Source organism: Polypterus senegalus, chromosome 13, assembly GCF_016835505.1.
Source record: "Polypterus senegalus isolate Bchr_013 chromosome 13, ASM1683550v1, whole genome shotgun sequence".
NCBI lineage: Eukaryota > Metazoa > Chordata > Cladistia > Polypteriformes > Polypteridae > Polypterus > Polypterus senegalus.
In genome coordinates, this window is record NC_053166.1 from 141,207,747 (window position 1) to 141,229,603 (window position 21,857).

Consider the following 21,857-nt stretch of genomic DNA (forward strand, 5'->3'; position numbering starts at 1 on the left):
AATGGAATTACTGAAATAAATCAACTTTGTCATGATATTCTAATTTTATGACCAGCACCTGTATGTACTAAACTGGGTTGAGGCAGAATTCAAAATGTTTTGCCCCTCACGTTCACAATAAGAACCCATGGTTTAATGGCACACATGGTCATGTGTGAATGGTAAAACCGGTACTCACTTTACAAAAGAAGCAAAAAGTTGAAGGTTGCTAATGGGCTGTAGTGATTACACTGAATTTAAATTGATGATGTGTATATGTCCAAATACTCTCATTTATGAGAGATGGCAGGAGACCCAAATCGAGACTTAATTACCTCCAGATTTCTTTTTCTGCAATACTGGATTGTGCTTTTTGTCGGAAGCAAAAAAATTAGAATAGTCCACTATTTTTAACTAGTATTCATTTTCTTTCCAGGTGTTTATGCTTCCTAAAGTCAGTGCAAAGACCAAATTTAAATTGACGGCACATGAAGGGTGCAGAGTCCGTAAAGTAGCCCTAGTTAATTTTGTTAGTGCATCTGCTGAAGAGTACACAGAGAACTGCCTTGTGTGCCTGACCAACTTGGGAGACATACACATCTTCACAATACCTGGGCTGCGGCCACAAGTTCGCTATGACTGCATCCGCAAAGAGGACATCAGTGGCATTGCATCGTGTGTGTTCACGAAAGCTGGCCAAGGTAAGGTGGGCCCCCAGTGAGTTCTTCTAGAAATAACAATGAAAGACTTTGGTCTGTAAAAATAAAGGGCAGACTCAAATATCTTTGGCCCCTCTTTTTTTTTTTTTTTTTGATGCACCATAGTATTTCCAGTAAATTAAAGGTTTGTCTCCCTAAAATTTAACTTAATGATTTGGAATTGATAACCATGTAAATATTTACATCGCAGATACCCGGGAACAGTAACAGGGAACACTCTCTTTTGAACGTTTACAAAATTTAAAAGCAGAATTTGCACTGTGCTGAGTGGAAAGTGAACCTCGCTTGGCCTCCTTTATACTTTGCACACAAATTGAGTATTGATTTTTTTTTTTTTCGGATCTTTCTCTTGTAGGCTTCTACTTAATATCCCCATCAGAGTTTGAACGTTTCTCCCTGTCTGCTCGCTTTATCACAGAGCCAGTGTGTGCTGTTGAGACTGACAGGTCACATGACTGCACACAGCTAAGGTAATTTTTAAAGCTCCTAAACCTCTTCCCAACAGACAAGAAGCATGGCTGTTGGCTTTGTCATGACACTTGAATGCTGGTATACAGAGTTTTATGATTCTACTGAAGTGTTATTTGTAGAGTCTTAAAGGTTCAAATGTTGAACTCCCTAAGCATGAGTGCAAGCACTATTGTATACAACCCAGCTTCCTCACATACTGTATCTTGGAATGCTTGCGAGACCAGCATTCCAGATCTGTCTTGCTTCCCTCTGGAAAGGAAAATAATAGGCCTTCTGTTGGCTTTACACCATTATTCCCAAGTGGTGACATTCTGTGGGTGTAATGTTTTCTGACAGCCTGGACATATTCCAGGTTGGGGCTTTGCCTCGGAGGAGCCAAGTTTGACAGATTTGTTGCCTTGCAGCCCCTACTTTGTCATTGTCTTGGGAGGATTTTCTGTAATTTGGAGTGTAGAACCCCTCCTGCAAGCACGCAAATTACAAGAACCTTTCAATATTTAAAGGGTGAGACAAGGAAAAGAAAACTGAGCATTGTTATCATGAAATGTATATGTAAAAAAAATAAAATATAAAAAACATCTTTATTTTCCCATTAACTTGTGATTTGTATAGGTGCTTCATATTGGGGGGGTACATATGCTCTTTTCTTGCACTGGGCATAAGACGTATTGTCTAAAGATGGCTTGTCAACCATTTTATCTCATCTCTTATGTATCTATCTTCCTCATAGCACCCCTAACTCAATTCAGGCAAATGGAACTCATAAACTACTACCATCAAGTGAAAGAAGCTCCTTAGGAGAAGCACAAGGCGAGTACTGGACCACCTTAGTGACATTTTAAGTATTTTGTGGAATGTTGACTGTTTTGATGTTATTGTGCATGTGTTTCATTTCCAGGATGCTTGTTGGGCTGCAATACCTTTTTTTAAATAATCTCCTCTCCATAGACTGATTACTAAGTGTACCCATGTACTTTCCAATGTAGTTCATTCAACAACAACAATTTATTTATATAGCACATTTTCATACAAATGATGTAGCTCTAAGTGCTTTACATGATGAAAAAAGAGAAAAAAGACAAAATAAATAAAAAAATAGAATTAGGAAACACTAGTTAACATAGGATAAAAGTAAGGTCCGATAGCCAGGGAGGACAGAAAAAAACAAAAAACTCCAGATGGCTGGAGAGAAAGAAAAATAAAATCTGCAGGGGTTCTGAGGCCACGAGACCACCCAGCCCCTTCTAGGCCTTCTACCTAACATCAATGACCTCAATCAGTCCTCATTGTATTCAGGGTTCACATGGAAGAACTTGATGATGATGCTCATGTGGACTTCTGGCCTTTAATCCATCAATGTAGGGACAGCACAGTGCGTTGATCAGGTGGTGGTGGCGCAGATCGCCACCACAGAAAACCGGAAAAAGAACAGAAGGGAAAGTAGGGGTCAGTACAGATTACAGAGCCACCAGGAATGATAATGATAATTAAATGCATATACAAAGTATCAGGATTAAACTAAAATGAAGCTATGAGAAAGCCATGTTAAAATATAGAGGTTTTAGCAGTTTTTTTAAAGTGCTCCACTATCAGCTTGATGAATTTGTATCGGTCAGCTATTTCAGATTTTAGGTGCATAACAACAGAAGGCCATCTCACCACTTCTTTTAAGTTTAGCTCTTGGAATAATAAGCAGAAACTCATTTGAAGATCTAAGGTCACAATTTGGAGTGTAAGGTGACTCAGGATTCATTCTTAGATGTGCATCTCCACTTACCCAGTTTTCAACTGAATCCTCAGTACTTTAGTATATGCCAGACCTGACCGTCACTCCCAAACTGCCACTTAGTCTTTGCCCTGGGCGTTGTGACCATGCAGTCATTGTGCATGAAAGATGTTGCATCTGGTGACTTGGCAAGCATTTAAAAAAAAAAACAAAACAAAACCTTCAAAAGGGCAGAGCAGCTATGCAAGATACATGTGGTATTACCAATCCTAAGGCACCGCAAAGTTGGCTTATCTGTAATACAAATATTTGAGAACCTAACACAGGTTGCAACCTGTGCAAAGTTGCTTCTAATTTTTATTTACTCTAGTTGTGTGTTGATGGCATATACTTAAATAATATAAGACATGCTCTTCTCGTCTCCACACGGTCCCAGGTTTGATTGAGTGGGTGCATATTCATGTGCCTGCTTGTACTCAGTCTCTCCCTCTCCCCACAGGAGCACTAGAAGATGTGCAGACTGCGCTGTCCTCATCAGGCCTCGACTCTCCCAACAGCAGCGCCGACATCACTCTGGACACCACAGGGGATATCACAATGGAAGACGTCAAAGACTACTTAGTGTGAGAATTATTCTCTCCCTCCCTCTCTGTCTGTCTTAAAGAATCTTTTGTGTGCTTGACATCTTTTTACATCATGGTACTTGTCACTGAAGAGTACAGCAATGAGCCTTAAGAGCAAACATCTGCTCTGAGTGTTTATTTGCTGGAGATTTATAATTTGCTAATTTCATTTTTGATATTCTATAGCAGTGGTCTGTTTTGTGATCTGAAACAACTTTATAATAAGTGCACATATGCACACGGTAGCAGGGACTATGTAAAGAGTATTCATTTTCCCGTTCTGCTTGAACTTTTTCATCTTTATTTTTTCTCTTCATAAATACTGTGTTTGCTTAGTAGCTACACAGAGTGTATTCAACCAGAATGTACCAAAATTACAAAACACAAGAATGGAGACAGGGGGTCCAATTGGGGTAAATATGTCAACGTTTGGTACTTGAAGAACGTGTCTTTGTGCAGCCCCGACTCCCAGAAGGCGTTTAGTTGCTGAGCGTCTTATTACCTGAGCAAATGACAACCCATCGACCAATGTATGTCTAAGAAGGCCTCTCACAATCCAGTGGTCTCGTGTCATACCTTTCATCTAAAGAAGGGGTCTCTAACCTTTTTTCCCCTGAGAGCTACTTTTACAAAATGAAAATGACCGAGAGCTACTCATGTTTTCTAACGTTTACTCTCATAGCTTATTTCAACCCAAGCAAACTGAATGAGCTTGTTTTGCCTGAACATTTACAAAATGTTGGTGTCCACAACTCACATTTTGCATTAAAACATCACAAACAATATTTAGTTCACCTGCAAGTGCATTTTGTATGGCAGTGTGCATTTTCTAGTATATCTCACACTATTGAATTAAAACATGAATGCTGTCAAAACCAAACAACGCAATTACAAATACACCGCTATGACTTCTTCATTTGTCATTTTGTCACATGTCACTGTGTCACTTTATTCACATGTCCAGTTGCATGTGTGATGTGTTTTTGAGTTAGTCAGATGACTGGCACACAGGTGTATGGTGGAGTGGAGCCACTGAGGTTCACTCTTATGGAGTCATTTCATTGTTCGTCTGTCAGTCTTGTTCTGAACTTTGATTTCATTAAATTCATGTCAGACTCACAGAGGTATGGAGACCCAAACAAAGCAGACATTTTCAGAGCTGCTCGGTGAAGATTCTTATAGTTCTCTGGCTCTACTAAGCTCCAGAAATGCTGAGACGTTAACTGCACATTATTTTGAAGGTTTACAAATATATACTATATAAAATCCATTGTCTGTCTCTTTGTATGTATGTCTGTCTGCTTTTCACAAGAGAACTACTTAACAGATTTAGATCTTTTTTTTTTTTTTCTTTTTATAATTTGCTTGAACATTCCGGTTGATTTTGCAACTTCTCTCATTTCGGCGTGTATCATAGTTCGCTTGTGGTACCGATTTATTTGTGCGAATCGGAGATCCACGCAGCAGGCTGAGGGGAGGGGCCTTCCTCACTCACTCGTCAGCTTCGTGGCGTGGTCTTTAACTCCGCTTTGTTAGCGAACGAGAGAACAATTGAATTAACTTTGTTTGATATTTAAAATAAAGTGTTACTAAGGTCTTGATGAGTTTGAGTTCAGATATTCTCTTATGTGTATGCCACATTGAAAAGAGATTGCAATTCAGATTGTGGATGGTGATTTTGTGTTAAAAGGAACGTGTGGTGATTTTTTTTATAACGCTCGCCAACCCCTTATTTGACTAATCAAGTTTTCAGATTTATGTAGGGATCATTTAACTCTTTGGCAAGCTACTTGGAAAGGAGTTGTGAGCTACCAGTAGACGTGTTGGAGACCCCTGATCTAAAGTCTTTTGGTTAGACATTCAATACCAATGCATTTTTACTCCTACAACCCAACATACATTGCATGTTTCTCATAGTAAAAAACAAGAAAAAAGCATTTTGAAATGATTACCATCGTACAGCACTGTTGTTAATAATAGTTAATGAAAATTAATGTTTAAAAATTCTTGAATGATGCAGTTAAGTGTTAACTGCACTTTGATGCTGAGACAATCTCCACTATAGTTTTTAGCAGAACCAGTTGATGTCTTTTCCTACTCCTTCATTTATTCGTAACCTACCATACAGTAATCTTGACAGTGTCCTTCAGTTGCTGGAGGTGCATTTCGATATTTTGTTATTCCCTTCTCTTGTTTTCTGTGAACCACGTTGTCTTTTTCCAAGCAGCGTTGCGTTACACAATGCAAATGGCCCAGAGTGGGCTCCTGTAGAACCTCTAAGGGTCTTTGTGAGCAGGTTTAGTATCAAATGTTGTTCAGCCGTGATTTCTCTTTGTTACATTTCTGGTACTGAACCTTTTTCGTAATCCTCTCTGTAGACAGAAGCTGAGCCACCCGAGCAGAGTAAGGACTTGCATTCTAGTTTGTGATTTGACGTGGTTGGAATGAAATTCTCAAAGCTGCCAAAGAGCGAATGAAATGTCCTTCAACATGTCTCCATTTATCATTGCACTGGAAAGTAAATTCTCTTAAAGAATCCGCAAACAGCAATTCCAGACGTTTTAAGTCTACACAGACATACAGTTTACTTGTGGTCTTCACTCTGAAGCCCCTTTCACTGCATAGCTCAGGTATTTACTTGTAAATCTTGATTCAGGGTTATGTTTGGTTTGGATGGAGTTGATATCCCAAGAGACAGTTAGAACAGACTGAATCTGAATCCATGACAGGTTATTGGAAACATGTGCCCCCTGCTGCCCATTCAGCCTTACTGCTGGGACTTCAATAGCCACTTACAAAGCCTTTCTGCAAGCAGTCTTTACTTTAGTTTTCTCAAAAGCAGAAATGACTCAAACATTCAAACAATGGATTTTTCTATTTTTTTTATTTCAATTCTACATCTGAGCAATGAAAGCTGTTTTTTTAAAAAAAAAATCTCGGCCACCATGATCAGTTCTTGTATTAACTATATACAGTACAGTACATCTGAAAAAGATCTTCATGGAGTGGCTCTGCTATGCCAGTCATTGTTTGAGGCCCTCCCCACAGATGTGAGCGTCGGCAGGTAGAATTAGTAAACGCAGCTTTAATTTCCTTGTTCTGGAGCAGGCAGCATCTTCAAGCAACTCTGAAATCCATCAGCAGACACTGGTCATTGGACCACTTAGCCTATAAAAAACACGTTTCCCACTGTCGAGTTTAGTTTGTTGAGAAAAATAAAGCTTCTACAAAATGAGTTGTGATAACATTTTTCAAGTTTATTTACAAACTATTATGGCACTTCAGGAATTTGATATTTTTAAACCAACTTGGTTTTTGAAGCCTACCACTTCTTATAAAGTAAGAATAAAGGAATGGTACATTACAAGAATATCAAATAATTTAAACAGACATTTAAAAACCAGATAGAAATACAGACCCAATATTTAACTTTCCCTTTATTTAAGACACCCCATAAAAAAGGGCAATAATGAAACCAACTGACTGATGCGATGTCAACATTTTGGACAGATAATTTGCAAGATCATTTCTTGTGGTGTGTCCAGATGTCACAGAAAGATTTAGCCCAATACACTTTGTCTTTATATACAACTATTTCAAAATATTGCCATTTCATTTTATGTAGTGCTTTTGAAGTGCCTTAGCATTCGTCAAGCCAACACAACATCAGCCACCTTAGAACGTCAAACACAACAAATGAGCCGAACATGCAGTGGATTCACCAAGTGTTCACACTCCTTCACTTTCCGCACAGTTTTTCCATTTCAAATTAAGTCACAAAACATAATAAATGTTCTGTTTTTGCCTGGCAATATACATAATGTCAGAATGAAAACATGTTTTCAAAAATGTTTGCAAAGTTATTAAAAATCCAAATCTCTCATTCATGGAAGTTTTCAGACCCTTTGCTGTGGCACTCCAGATTGTGGCCAAGCGCGTCTTTTTTGGTTTTATTCTTCTTGAGATGTGTCCAGAGATTGACTGACTGATTGATTGGTGTCCACCTGTGGCAAACTGAATTAATTTGGAATTGTTTAGAAAGACGCATCTCTGTGTATATAAAGTGTCACAAATGCATGTCGGGACAAAAACCAAAGCCACAATGTCCAAAGAACTCTCTGTAGGACTCGGTCATCATACTGTGGCAAGGCATGCATTAGAGCAAAGGGATAAAACCAGTTCTGAAGCTTTGAGTGTTCCCAGGAGCACAGTGGCCTCAATAATTGTGAATTGGAAGATGTTTGGGACCACCAGGACTCTTCCTAGAACTGGCCATCCGGCCAAACTGAGTAACTGGACAGGAAAGGCTTTGATCAGGAAGGTGACCAAGAACTAAGTGGTCACTCTGACTGAGCTTCAGAAGTCCTCTGCTGAGATGGAAGAACCTGTCAGAAGGACAACCGTCACGGCAGCACTCCATCAATCAGGTGTCAATAGGAGACAGAAGCCACTCTTGGGTAAAAGGCACATGAGAGCATTTAAAGGACCCCAAAAGCAGGTGCAGAAAGATTCTGTGGTTTAAGACAAAATTATTCTCTTTGGGCAGATCTCTAATTACTATATCTGGTGGAGACCAGGCAATGCTCATCACCTGCCCAATACCATCTTTATGATGAAGCATGGTGGTGGCAGCATCAAGCTATGGGGGTGCTTCTTAGTGGCAGGGACAGAGAGACTGGCTGCATTCATCCTTCCCTCAAAGAAAACCTGCACCACCTCTCGCTTCCACTGGGACGACAGTTCACCCGTCAGCATGACAATGACCCAAAGCATCCAGCCAAGACAAGGCTCGAGTGGCTTCACGGTGAGTCTCTGACTGTCCTTGAGTGGCGCAGCCAAAGCCCATAGATCATGAGTGGAGAGACCTGAAGATGGCAGTTTATAGACAGAGCTGGAGTGGACCTACCAAGAAGAAGGGAACAAAATGATAAAAATCCAGGTGTGCGCAGTTTGTGGAGACTTACCCAGGAAGACTCAAAGCTGGAGTTGCTGCCAAAAGGGGTTTCTACAAAATCCTGAAATGAGGGTGTGAATCATTAAACAATTTTTGATTTTCAACAAATTTGCAAATCTTTCTGAAAACTCACTTTTATGTTGTCATTGTGGGTTATTGGGCAAACGTGGCATACTTATCAATTTAAAACTGAATATTCAATACATAGTGTGAAAAGAGTGAAGGGGTCCAAATTTAAATCCACTGTATCATTGACTTGTGGGTGATTGAGAAGGGAAAAAATAATGCTAACCTGTTAAAGCCCCTCATTGTCCAACTAGACTTGTCCAACTGGCTTCCCAGAGTGTCCATCAACTGCACGGACGTAGGATCTGGTAGTGAGATAATGTCAAGGGGCAGATCAGGCTGTATTTCCTTCTGAACCTTTGAAATGCACTATAAAAAATCTGACAAAGTGTTGCTGCTTCCACTAAAATGAGTTTTTTATGTGCTTTAGGTCTACAGATGAAGCAGAAAGAAATCTTAAGAACATGACAGAAGAGGATGCGCGGACACCAGGAATTCTTATCAATTGAAGTAAGTCTTGACAGCCTTCTAACGTGTCACTCGGGGCAGCGCAGGTGAGGTTCTGCTCTTCAGAGTACCAAGTGCTTGTGGTGTTAAAGGAGACCATCCTGTTTTGGAAATTTTAAGACTCTGAACATCCGTTCCTATAAAACGAAATATTCCAATCTGAAACGTTTATCAAATGATTTGCTCCTTTGTTTTTCCTTGTACTGAGTTGGCATTTGGCTCCCTTGTAGCCTGCAGGGCTGTGGGCGTTTCAGCCCCATCAGTCTGCTTTTTATGTTCTGAAAATGAAGATGTCATGAATGCAGCAATTCATTGTACACTACAAGATGAACAAAAAAGCAGAGACGTCCAGTGGAGTGGATATTTTTAATGAAGGAAAGGATGTGTTTTGGCACAGAATGCAAGAATTGAAATGTGTTGTGAAGAATAAATAAATAAATAAATGAATAAATGAATCAAACTGGTGTTGGGGCAGTAGATAGGACTGGAGAGTTGGGGTGCATTTTATTAGTTGACCTCTCCAAACATTACACAGTAGCCCTTTGTCCGCATCTGAAGTGGTCACGGTGGTGGACGGTGAAGCACAAACTGCCCATTTTTAACTGACTATTTAGTCCAGTCCGTGTCCGCTAATCTCATTGTGTGTCAATGTTCAAAAAATCTGCTGGAGGCGCTTAGATACGCCCTTTACTTTTTGTAGTCACTTTGTTATACAACTGAGTCACAGTGGATTCCATTTGGCTTCTTGACACTGTTCAATGGCTGTTTAAAGTCTCCCTAAAGTTAAAACAGATCTCTGCAAAGTGGCCTAAATGAATCACAGACATGAAACGCAAAATAATTGATTGCGCACGTATGCACCTCTTTTAATACGACAACACCAAAGTCATCACTGGAGCAGTTATTGGGTTCTAGAAGTCACAATTAGTTAAATGGAGGACACCTGTCTGGGGTTTCAGCGGATTGTAGTCTAAATGTGCCTTCTCTGGAGGGGCACACTTGTGGCGAATCAGTATGGTGGCCTCACCTACACACTGAAGACAAAAGAACAGACCAACCAACTCCATGACAAGGAGTTTGAAAAGAACAAGTCCAGGGACAGAGACAAGAAAACATCCAAGTGACTGAATATCCAGTTAAATTGGTCATGAAGACATGGGAAGAATCCGGCACAGCTGTAAATCTGCTAGAGCAGGCTGTCCACATAAACTCTGCATGATCCTGGTGAGTGAGGCCCAGAGATCTTTGAGAACTCTGAAGGAGTCACGAGCTACAGTGGTCAAGACTGTAGACTGTGCTACCTGGGTGCTTCAACAGTAGCAGCTTTATAGGGGAGTGGTAAGGAGAAAGTCAACTGTTAAACACCATCTTGGCTAGAGATTGCCAGAAGGCACGTGGAGGACACTTAAGTCAGCTGGAAGAAGGTCTTCTGGTTTGTCGATTACAAAATTCAGCTTTTTTGACCATCATGTTTGAATCCTGCACATTATTAAATGCACACCATCCTCGCCTTGAAGCATCATGGTGACCGCATCATGATGTGGGGATGCTTCTTTGCAACTGGCTAGGGAAGGCTGGCCTTTTAAGGGTAAAATGAATAAGGAAAATATGGGGAAATCCTGGAGGAAAACTTAATGGGAGTTTGCAAGAAACCTGAACCGTGGGAGAAAACCCTAAGCATAAAGATGAAACTCCTCTGACTCGGCCACTCCCGGACATTAACATTGCTGTTTTCTAAGCCATTCCAGAGCCCAGCTCTCCATTCATTTCAGAATGTTTTGGTTGAACTTGACTCCGGGTGGTGTTGGAATCTTTTTGTTCCCATCTCTGGGGTTTTTGGCTCTCCTGGACTTAGGATCTCCATACAACCTGATGGAACTTGAACAGTTTTGCAAAGAAGGGGCATCAGTGACAGTGTGCGGATGTGCAAAATCTGATCCAGAGAGACCCGAGCACACAGACTCCAGGGTGTCATGGCTGCTAAAGGTGTGTGGAGTAAATTCTGACTTGAAGGGGATGAATGCTTCATGATCAATTTAGTGTTTTATGTTTTTACTTAATTTACAGAGATCTGATTTCACTTTGACATTAAATAGTATTTTCCTGCTAATCAGTCTTGCCAAACACAGGGGGGGGGTTCTTTGCCCACTTTTTATAAGCTCTTGTCACATTATCGGATTTTAAGACCCCGGGGAGCCAGGATACACTCACTCATACTGGACCAGTTTAGAGGTCCAGGTCTGGTTAGGGAGCATGCACCCCTGGTACAGCACGTTGCCGCACCCACCAAACGACGAAACGGCTTGGTATCCCATTTGAAACCCATGGGCAGACGCACAGTGCAGTCCCACCCCCTGGAAATGACCGCCTTAGCCTGGTCCAGGCATTCGGGTCCTCGGCAATAAGCCGGATCACCCTCAGGGAATCGCGCCACATGGCCGTAGTGCCGTAACCCAGGGTTTCTCAACCTTTTTTCAGCCATGGCCCCCTTTCAACCTTGTTTCCTTCATGTAGCCCCCCTGTCTTACCGGTAGAAAGGTAGCTATTTAAATGTTTTGTTTGCAAATAGAATATGTCATCTGATTATAAAACAGTACATTTCATTACAATGCAAATAACATACAATAATTTCTTAATTTATAAAATACAAACATTTATAATTTAAGTATTTCTCGATTAATGTGACCCTTGTGCTTGATGACCAGAAACAAGGTTTTCTAAATACGTTTCTGTTGCTGTGAGAGAGAACCGCAGATCACCTCTGTCCATTAAGACGATTTCCGTGTTTGGCTCGGTAAGTAATTCACACCACTGAAACCTGATTCTGTATTACTACGACACTGCTGCGAATTTCGCAAAACGAATGCGGGTACTTTCAGTTCAGACATGGGGGTCTCAGACGCACATTTCTTTCAGTCAAATTGGTGATGGTTAATATACATGCTTTGCACGATTTGAGAAGAAATCCCCCGTCAGAATGACTCAACAAAGGTAACTGAAAGGCCATGTTCAGGGATCTTCTTTTTTTTTTTAGTTTTAATGAAATTTGCAGATTTTAACAGAAATTTTTGCATTCTTTAATGTTTTGCAAAATTAGTTTATTGTAAATTTTGAATGTGCAGTTTGATTGGAAAAGGAGCATCCCTAATTTCAAGATAAACTCTCAAATTGGAAATAAAGAATTGTTTTCAACAGTAATGGCAAAAAGCAGAGCTAAAATACCTGAAATATTTGTGGAAGAATCCGCACTAAGACTGCCGCAGCCGCGCACCTTTCCTGTGATACACGAGATACTGAAATCACCCCAGGGTACCGCATGGCGGTTGGAGTGGGGCAGTGGGTGGAGGATGGAAGGGGAAGTGACGTTCACACCACAGGGCGCTCTTGGCACTTCATCCACTGGGAAACACGGTGGATCCAGCAGGGGGCGCTAGCTCCCTTGTTGGAATGAGTTCTTTTGTAATTGTGACGTGTTACATAACCCAAAACTATATAAATATAACCTAAAAAGGCGATACCCCTCCCTTAGTGATACGGCGCTAAGAAATCACATAGGAGAAATAACTTGGCTTTCTTTAATGACGGCTTACGCTGCATAACAGACGAAGGAAGCCAATGGTAAGAACCCAGTTCGGGAGTGGGGGTCCGATGTGTAGAGTGTGCCATTTTCGCCGCTGCATTGGAAGGATTTTCAGGATCGAATGACATTATCTCCCATCCGTCCATCGGCTTCAAAGGTGTGCCGGGCAATATGCCAAGGCTTTATACTCTTTGTTCATGTTCAGGCCCCCACTTAGGTGAACCATGCCATTCTAAACAAGGCAAAGATGGTACAATTTCAGTTTGACACACAGAAACCAGTCTGACTGCCCATTTCCCAGTTGTCCCTAGCTTGTCTCGTCTTAAAATGCTTGCCTAGCGGTTCTTATGTGGTGAACTCCTGTGTGCTAAATCTGGCTTTGTGTTAGCTGTACATGTGAGCAGAAAGAAAAGTAGATTTATAAAATATATTTGCACAGAGCACAGTGACATATTAAACATATAAACGTAATACACACGGTCTCTTCGCTTCCCACTTCTCTATGTGGCCCCCTAATCTTGTGCCGTGGTCTTCCCTTTTACGTAATTCTCAGAACCCTTGCGGTAACCGACACTCCCTCACAGGTCATGTGCCTCATTCGGGACTCCGTGAACAACACAAAGTCACACCAGCGGTACCCAAGGATTCTCTGAAGAGCTGCAGTGCTGTCGTAGTCCTGTCCTCACCTCTGGTCACTGGACAGCGTCCATGTCTCAAAGCCTCAGAGCCAGACAGGAAGCAGCAGGACATTTAGAGGCCCCATTTAGCTTAATGTGCGTGTTTTGGGGGTGTGGGAGGAAGGCCAGGAAGACCCTTGTCCTTGAGCTGTGAAGCGCAGCACTAAGCACTGTGTCACCTCTTTTCAATTTTTGTTAAGAGTCAATATACATGCTGACCAATAAGGGATTAGTTGCTCATTTGTTTATTCTTTGGTGTGAAGAAGTGGAGCAGAGCCCAGATGCCACCGAGCGTTCATGTGCAGACCTTGGCACTCCGCTGATAAAGTGGGCAAGTTGTGGGCTTGTGCTCAGACTTGCTCAAGAATTTAACCAATTTAGCAGAGGAGAAGGGTGTGCCCCAATGTAATTGGCAAACAGTGGTGAGGAGTTGGTGCCACCTACTGGTCTTTTGTAACCGCTGCATCACCATCTTGTGTAGGAATTGTTAAGAGGAGAGACATTTTTATATTGATGGCACTTTTCTAACCTGCCCAGAGTGATGGTTGGGGATGGTGGGGTGGTGTGTTTTTGGGTATGTAGCTGTAGGAAAAAAAAGTGGGACACTAATGCGGTTTGTCTTTCCATTCCCACCCACACAGGAGCTGTTGACCAAGTCGGGACATTGAGAGCGGACGGATGTGCTGGGTGGGCAGAAGACCGTGGCAGACTTGAAACTTTACACATATAGGAGCCGTGTGCCTACTTGGGCTGCTTCCTGCTCGAAGACTCCCCCCTGGTGCCCCCTTGTGGCCTTCAGTCTCCTCCTTCTGTCCTCTTCCCCAGTGTTTGTAGGAGACATCCTGTGAAGCACAAGGTGCCAAACTCATTTTAAACATGATTGTTTTTAAATTTGTATTTCAAAAAAGAAACTGAGCCTCCAATGCAGATGTGGTGGGCCAAATGGAATTTTGACTGCCAAGTGCCACCACCACCACCACACCCCCCCCAATTCTGCCAACTGCCAGTAGATGAATGGGTGTGCGCTGCTTCTGCCCTTCCTTGTACCCAACATTCCTTTCATTCACTTGTTTTTGGAGGTCCTCTGCCAGATCACCTAGTTGTGACTCGTTTATGCCACTCTGACTGCCACCAGCGGGACTGCCTGTGTCTGCAGTGCCAAGGGGGGTCTCACCTCTTGCTGTCCACCCCAGATGATTAAGTTCATTCAGAAGTTTCCTCCCTGTGCACCCAGAGAAGGCTGATGGGGAGCTTTTTAAAATGTGAATCTGTTTGTTTTTTTGTTTAATGTATTAAGGTGGCTGTGATTGTGCAGCTTAAAGATGGTGGGTGGTGTTTCATTGTCACTTTTACGACGCAGTTGCGAGTGACTCACAGTATTAACATGACGTGAAGGCGTCGCGCACGCGCGGTTTACACATACGCTGTCGGTTTGCCTTTTTTCTTTTTAAGATTTCACTGTATGTTCATATTGGTTTGGACTTCTTAAATGCATTTGTTGGTGGAAACTGTAGAATTCGAGCCCAAAGGTCAGGGCCATCTTTGGACACGAGATCCCCAAAGCCAGACGGCACGGAGAGGATGTGGGCGGAAAGGTGGAATAAAAATAATGGCCGAGGAGTGGAGCACTTGGCTGGCACACACACGCCAGGGGTCTGCCAAGAGCCGACAACGCTTGCTTTTCTTTTTGTTTTTTTTTTATCGATTCTGCATCCCTAAATGGAAGTGAAAAGGGACAAGTATGTGGTTATGGCACCTGAATTACATAAAGATGTATGAATTATTAACTTTTTACTGTGTAAAACTTGTTAGTTATAACGAGCTCCAGGCGCCAGCGCTGTTTCTAACGTGACCTGCTCAGCAAAGACCCCCTTTGCTCTGTTTTCTGAAGGGATTGTCGGTTTCTGTTCTTAGAAACGCGGACTCCCATCAGCTGTGGTGTTCTTTATTTAATAAATCCCGGTTCTTTTACGTTCTTTTTAAAGTGGCACCTTTGCCGTGACGCCTGCTCTCAGGTTTTTATTGGTTGGTAGATTGTTTTTCTTACTAGACTGTACCCGTCACGTACTTACGTTAAAGAAGGTAGAATTGTTATATTGTTGAAAATATTGGGTTTAATATTAATAAAGCATTTAATGCCTCCTAACGGTCCACTGCTGCTGCTTTCTCTTATTTATGCTTTTTGCAGTCTGATGCTGTTTACACCGCGGGGTGCGACCCGGAGTGCCAGGGGGTGTCGTACGTGAGTGTGTTGACCCCTCGGGGCCCAAACCGGCCAGCTCCATGTTTAGTTGTAGTAAAGTCTCATGTTATCCGGAGATGATACGGTTAGCTACACACGATGAAAAGACATTTTAACAACTGGAATGGTAGCTTAATGAACATCTTTGATGGCTCAGCATGTGGGATGCACAATTTCCCAGCACTGCCAGCATCAGCAACCTAACTGGCCAAGTCTGGTAGAAAGTGAATTGGTGGCACGCTGATGAGGCAGGCATACAAATGGTTACTGTGGACATGAAGGTTTGGGAAGCCTGACCTCCTGATTTTACATAAATGTGTCACGACTGATCTTCCTGATCTCCTCCTAGTTTGCGGCTTCCAACCATCAGACACAAAGTGTTGCTAGAGAAATGGAACTGGAGTGAGCACACAATAGTTTGAGGGGGTCAAACACCCGTTACTCTTGTGAGAAAGTAATTGCCCCCATGGTTTCAATACTTGGCTGTCGATGCTTTAGCTGTGGCTATTGCCGCTAAATGTTTCCTCTAACCTTGTGTTGGTCTTTCCGATCCACTCTTCTTTGTGAAATGGGCTGAGAGCAGGAACAGCTCATTTCAGGTCCTGCCACAGCCTCTCCCCTTAATCCCACTTTTACTCTCGCCTCTCTTTAATTGTGTAGTCATGGACATTGACCTTAACTGAGGAGAGTTCTTTGGGTTTGCTTCTGGGGTCCTAATCTGACTTACTGAATGACTTTTCGCTGTCCCTGGCAGGTATGGCCTGGAAACGTGCACCAGGGTTTGAAATGTTCTCCATTTGGAAGGTGATGGCTGCCACCATGGTGTGGTGGAGCCCCAGATCTGAGAAATGGTGGTGTTGTCTGATTGATGAGTTTCAGCAGCCCTCTAACCACCCCCCCAATCCCCCTCTACCCACATCTCCTCTGCCTTGAAGGCGATGACTACACTATCATGGTGTGGTCAATATAAGCCAAGATTTAGCTGCAACAGGGCTGCATTTGTATCTCTTCTTGAGTGAGAAGTTTCAACATCTCCCTCTCTCTTCTGGAATTTTCTTTGCTCAAGGCCTGCTGCTCCTCTAGAGGCTTGTGCTGATGTCCTGACCCTGATGTCATGGTGAGGTTTTACATTCAACAGGACTGGCTGTGTTCATTCAGCCGAGTCCAACAATGTTGAGTGAGAGAGGGGGCAATTACCTTTTCACACAAGAAATACACATTTTTGCTTTACATTTATTACGTAAAAAGCAATATGGAAATGGTGTCAATATATTTTAGTCTGGTTTCTCTTTCCTAATCTTATTGTGAAGACACAAACCCTGAAGATATCCACAGCACCACATGTCACCTGACTTGTCCTTTTGTCCCACTCCTTTGCCATGTGAAGCTGCAAACGAAGTGACGTCCATGTGAAGAACCTCCTTGTGACAGTTGGGTAAGTGCTTTATAATTGACATATCGCGCCACATGGAAGAATAAAAACCGTGTGAGTGTAAGAGTTGGTTATGCTATCCCAAGGTTTTTTTTGGTACCCAAATGACAAACCGTGACATTAGGACCAGTGGGAAGTGGCCCCGTTCCTTTGATTATTCATATGTTCATTTATCAAGAGTGGAGGCTAACCAAACCTCCAGAATGCACAGCGCTCAGGAGCGTAGACCGTTTTGGGAAGGACACCATTCAGGAGAAGACAATGGACCAAGAAGACTTGTGATAATTTTTATTGAGGTGCTCTGTTAAAAATAAATAATTACAAGAACTTGTCTACAATTTTCAAACCAGGTTATTGATCAGACACATGTGTGAGTGTGTATGTATATATATATATAAAAAAGGAGCAAAAATAGCAAGAAGAGCCCGCATAGAGAATGGTGGGAGCCAAAAAGGCAGCCCAGTTTCAATGGTGGTCGCGAGTTTGACTGTTGCTGCCATGTTCTGGCCTGATGTTTCCTTCCATAGCAGTGCTCGGTCTAAACTTTTCAGATCAAATGATTTCTCACATCTTTGAAAAGTTTGCAAGCTGAATTATCCTCCTGGGCTTGGACTGTGAGTTGGCCGCGTCGTCGATGTCGAGGGTCGTCGTTAAGCCGTCGTACCTACTAGAGAGTTGCTAAAAACGCACAGCTACCAGCTGTTGGGCCTCCTCGCCCCCTTTAAGCTGACCAGCCAGGTTCTTCTCCTCCCTCTGCCTTTGTAATACACTGAAGTCATTTTGCTTGCAATGCCCTCTGCTGATTTTAAACAGTACTTGTTATTAATCAAAAGACTCATTTCGGCTTATGTGCCAATCGTCCAAGGCGGTAGGGGCTCTTGGAGGTCTCCAATTGCAGAAAAAAAGAAATTCTTGTGTAAAATTACAAAACAAACCTTGGAGGTGAAGGCAGCCAATGTTCTAAATACATTTATATTGTTTTCCCTCTTTGGTCTCTACAATTCTCTAGAAAAGATGAGTAAGAAAACCCCACTTTTTATTTTCCAAACCCACCCAGGTCAGCCGAAGCTATTGTAATGCATTGATTTTGGCATAACACTATTTGAAGGTCAGGCCCGCTCCCTCGTCGATGACGTAGCCACAGTGTCTGCAGGCAGCATGCTAAGTTTAAGCGTAGTTCAAGTCTGCAGTAAGTTACCAGCTTTTAATACTTGTATTGCAATCCTGAAAGATCAAACATGTAATGTGAGATGCAAAACCTCTCCTTTTAAGCAGGTGGCTTCCGGAAGGTACTCCAGGCGTGAAAGCAGCGGGTGAAATTGTGCGGTTCATTTCCTTTTCGGACAAGCCGCAGTTTTCTAGGATGCTCTTGATCCTTTGACCTCATGTGCTGGATGTAAACCTTAGAAGGGGGGTGGGATGAAAAGGACAGATGAGCCATTAAATAAAACATCCTACTGCTAGCAGGAACCCCTAACGATGAGACCACCTCCATCAAAGGTAACGTCTACATTTGCTTGAAGCACTAGGAGAGCAAATGGGAGGCGATTCAGTGACAGTGACATCTGCTCACAGTGCTGGGGATTCAGCACTAGACTCTCATCTTTAAAGTATTAGCCAATAGAAATGGCATGTCCATAACAGAACACCTGCATTTGGCAAAGATGGCAAATGGTACTAGGCCACTGCTGCCCATACGGGTCCAGGATGGCAGCGCCATGCTGCTTGACACAACTCCCAAAACACCGCTTACTGTTTGGGCAGGCAACCTGCATTGCTGCCCCTGTTTTCAGATATGGAGGCCAAAAATGGATAAAGAGATATTAGCAGTGATGGAAGCGTTTGCTCCGATTAAGGAGCTGCAGGTTTAGCAAATGACACTGTGTGACCCTGAGACAGTCGTGGTAATGGAAACCCTCCACTCTTACGCATGGGGTTTGCTAAAATGGAGACAGAGAACAGCAGCAGGGATTCATGTTCAAGGGAAAAGTGACAGCACTGCCAATGAGGTGTCCTTCAGCTGCCCGCCTTGCCTCTGCTTCTCCTACAGTGATAGCTGTACTTGATCTCAGTGTATTTGTGAGGTCAAATTTTTCTTTGCCCTTTATTTTACTTAACAGCTCACCTCACCAAAAAACATTCAAGAAATGATGCTGTGGCTTATTGGGGCTGTCGTCACAGCCTTAATGGCATGGCTTACTTGGCAAACCCTGGCTGTTTGAATGGCCTGTGACACTTTACTTTAATGGAAGTTTAACAGAGTGGTTGGTTTGTTTAGGTCAAAGTGCAAAGCCACCCAATGCAACAGTCTGCTTTGGCCAGGGTTGCTGAAGGACGAGTACATGCGGATTAGTCATCTTTATAAACAATACTAGTTAGTAAAATCGGCCTTCAGTGTGTGTTTGTGAATGGATTTGGTGGTTGGATGTTAACAATTAATTTACTGAAAAAAACAAACAAAAAAAAAAAAGTTTTACCTGGCAAGCTTTTAAGCTCAGTTTGATCTCCACTTGACTGGTCTGAGTTCCAACCCACATGTAAACCTTGACAAGACAAAACAAAACACATTATTTTGATCTACTATGCGCACAGTATGTGTATACAACAGAACATTACTGGAGAAGTTGTGTGATGTGAGATGGCCAGCAACCAAATAAGAATCACTCAAGCCTACTTATGACCAGCTAAACAAGGGGGTCTTGAAAATGCAGTTCCTTTGTGGGCCATCACTTTTCCTTCATCTGGCTTTTTAATTAGAAGGCATTAATTGCTGCTGATGAAAACTTATATTTAATCCTGTGGCTTTTTAGTTGCTCTCATTTCACTACACCACACATTTCCAAAACTGTGTTGTGTCCCCCCTGTGAAGACCATCCCTTTCTTTTGTAGACAAGAGCAGCTTGATATTATTTGATGGACACACATCTTAAAAGGTAAATCATTTTAAATTAACTTGAAAGAAGCAGTCACCATTCGCTCAATAATTAAGAACTTGGTGGAGCAAAAAAATGAATTAAAAACAAACCCAATGTGTGACCCCTGTCTGCAGCGACGTGGGGAGACAAGTCGTGAACCCAGGAGCCACGGTGTTAACAGGTGGGCTGGCAGGGGATGTCCTCTCAGTTGTATGAAATGGATTGAGAAAGTCTTCAGACCCCTTCACCTTTTCTTACATTGCAGCAGTGTGCTAAAATCATCCATTATCCAATGTCCTAACTACAGGGTCACTGGGGGCTGCTGGAGTCAATCCCAGCCAACACAGGGTGCAAGGCAGGAAACAAACCCCAGACAGGGTGCCAGGCACACACACACACACACACACACACTAGGGCCAACTTAGAATCGCCAATGCACCTAACCTGCATGTCTTTGGACTGGAGGAGGAAACCCACGTGGACACGGGGAGAACATGCAAACTCCACGCAGGGAGGACCCGGGAAGCGAACCCAGGTCTCCTTACTGCGAGGCAGCAGCGCTACCCACTGTGCCACCGTGCCACCCACTAAAATCATTTGAATTATTTTTTTTTTTTCTGCACATCAAGCAACACTCAGTAAGTATCCCAGAATGTCAAAGTGGAAACAGAATTTTCAAAACTTCTTCAGATTTATTAAAAGCCTAATGCTCAGTCATTCTGGGGTAGTGAGTGTTGCTTGACAAGGGGGAAAAAAATAAAAATTTTAGCAGAAGTCTGCAACATAACAAAATGTGAAAAAGTGAGTACTATTATAAAATATGCCCAATTCAGAGCTTACTACTAAATATATGCCATGATGTGAATAGAAACAAGTGGATGTAACACATGTCCAAAAACGAACGAGACAACCACCTGCACAAAGCTTTAGAGAAATGCCTAAAAAAACATGAATCTGTACAGAGAGTACTAAATGAATTAAAAACAGAAAAGAAGAAAAGCGTCCGGAGTCCACTTGAAAGTGAAAACCTGTGCAGACAATCCCAGACTGTCCCTACGAGGCTCACCTCTTTGCCGTTGTCTAAAAGCATGATGTCGTCATCTGCCAAGTCATCCTGACAGAAGTCTGAACATTTCTCCGATACTGAGAAGTAGCCCTTCTCATTGGAACATCTGAAATACAAGGGGGGCAGTTAAACTAAAATTGTGATCATTGTTAAAGTACTCTCTCAATATTACTAATTAGAGCTGTAAATTGTTTAACTGAGTTGCTAAACTCAGAACACCAAAAGTATGAACAACCAAGAAAGATGAAGAACGTGCAGATGATGAAGAACTTCAGTGCAAGGAGTTAACGCTAGGAGGCTGTGGAGTGAAGTTCAGTGTTACAACAGATCTTCAGCTTCATCCCAATGATGCATTACAATTTATTTACCCGCTTATAGGTTTAGTTTATTATGGTTGGCCATCTTATTAACTTTCATTTTCTTCTTGCTGTTATGTTCCACTTTAACCTGGTGCATGCCTTCAGCAGACAGGATGAGCCTTCGTCTTGGTCTTGGGCCGTCTCACACGTGTCACCAGAGACTTGAATGCTCGTCTTGACAATTTAGAAGCTCACTGCCAGCATTTCTGTTGGATGGCCAATTTTTCAGGTTGCAGTTTTGGCTGTCAAGAATCCCTGATGTGCCCCTAGAGGTCTTTAAGGACAGTAACAGCAGAAGCTAACATGTCTGTCCAACTTCAACTCCTCAGAATGTTAAAAATCATGAATGAAAGCTCAGCGACTCTCTCGTAATTGTCACAAAAACGATCATCCAACTAAGTGTTTAACTTTTTAATGACTGTTGTGATGCCAGTCATCTATCTTATCAACTGGTATGAACTATACAGTATGTACCACCTTTGTCACTTGTACTCTGACGCTCATATGTTCAGGATGTTCTTCCACTATCTAAACGGGTTCC

The 21,857-nt window shown here is 42.4% G+C and overlaps 2 protein-coding genes across 2 annotated transcripts in view; one reads left to right on the top strand and one right to left on the bottom strand.

Moving 5' to 3' along the window:
* The window catches only part of llgl1 (LLGL scribble cell polarity complex component 1), a 96,043-nt gene extending 80,590 nt beyond the window's left edge, over nucleotides 1-15,453 (top strand). Inside the window, exons 18-23 of the mRNA XM_039776237.1 lie at nucleotides 416-680; nucleotides 1,054-1,168; nucleotides 1,900-1,979; nucleotides 3,395-3,518; nucleotides 8,969-9,048; nucleotides 13,944-15,453. Coding sequence (XP_039632171.1) covers nucleotides 416-680; nucleotides 1,054-1,168; nucleotides 1,900-1,979; nucleotides 3,395-3,518; nucleotides 8,969-9,047 — 663 coding nt within the window. The 3' untranslated portion in view covers nucleotide 9,048; nucleotides 13,944-15,453. The remainder of the gene's footprint in view (nucleotides 1-415; nucleotides 681-1,053; nucleotides 1,169-1,899; nucleotides 1,980-3,394; nucleotides 3,519-8,968; nucleotides 9,049-13,943) is intronic.
* A 1,796-nt stretch (nucleotides 15,454-17,249) lies between these two features.
* flii (FLII actin remodeling protein) overlaps nucleotides 17,250-21,857 on the bottom strand; it is a 43,289-nt gene continuing 38,681 nt past the window's right edge. Inside the window, exons 28-30 of the mRNA XM_039776522.1 lie at nucleotides 20,958-21,063; nucleotides 19,454-19,519; nucleotides 17,250-18,378 (exon numbers count right to left, since the gene is read on the bottom strand). Of these exons, the coding sequence (XP_039632456.1) occupies nucleotides 18,244-18,378; nucleotides 19,454-19,519; nucleotides 20,958-21,063 (307 nt within the window). The 3' untranslated portion in view covers nucleotides 17,250-18,243. The remainder of the gene's footprint in view (nucleotides 18,379-19,453; nucleotides 19,520-20,957; nucleotides 21,064-21,857) is intronic.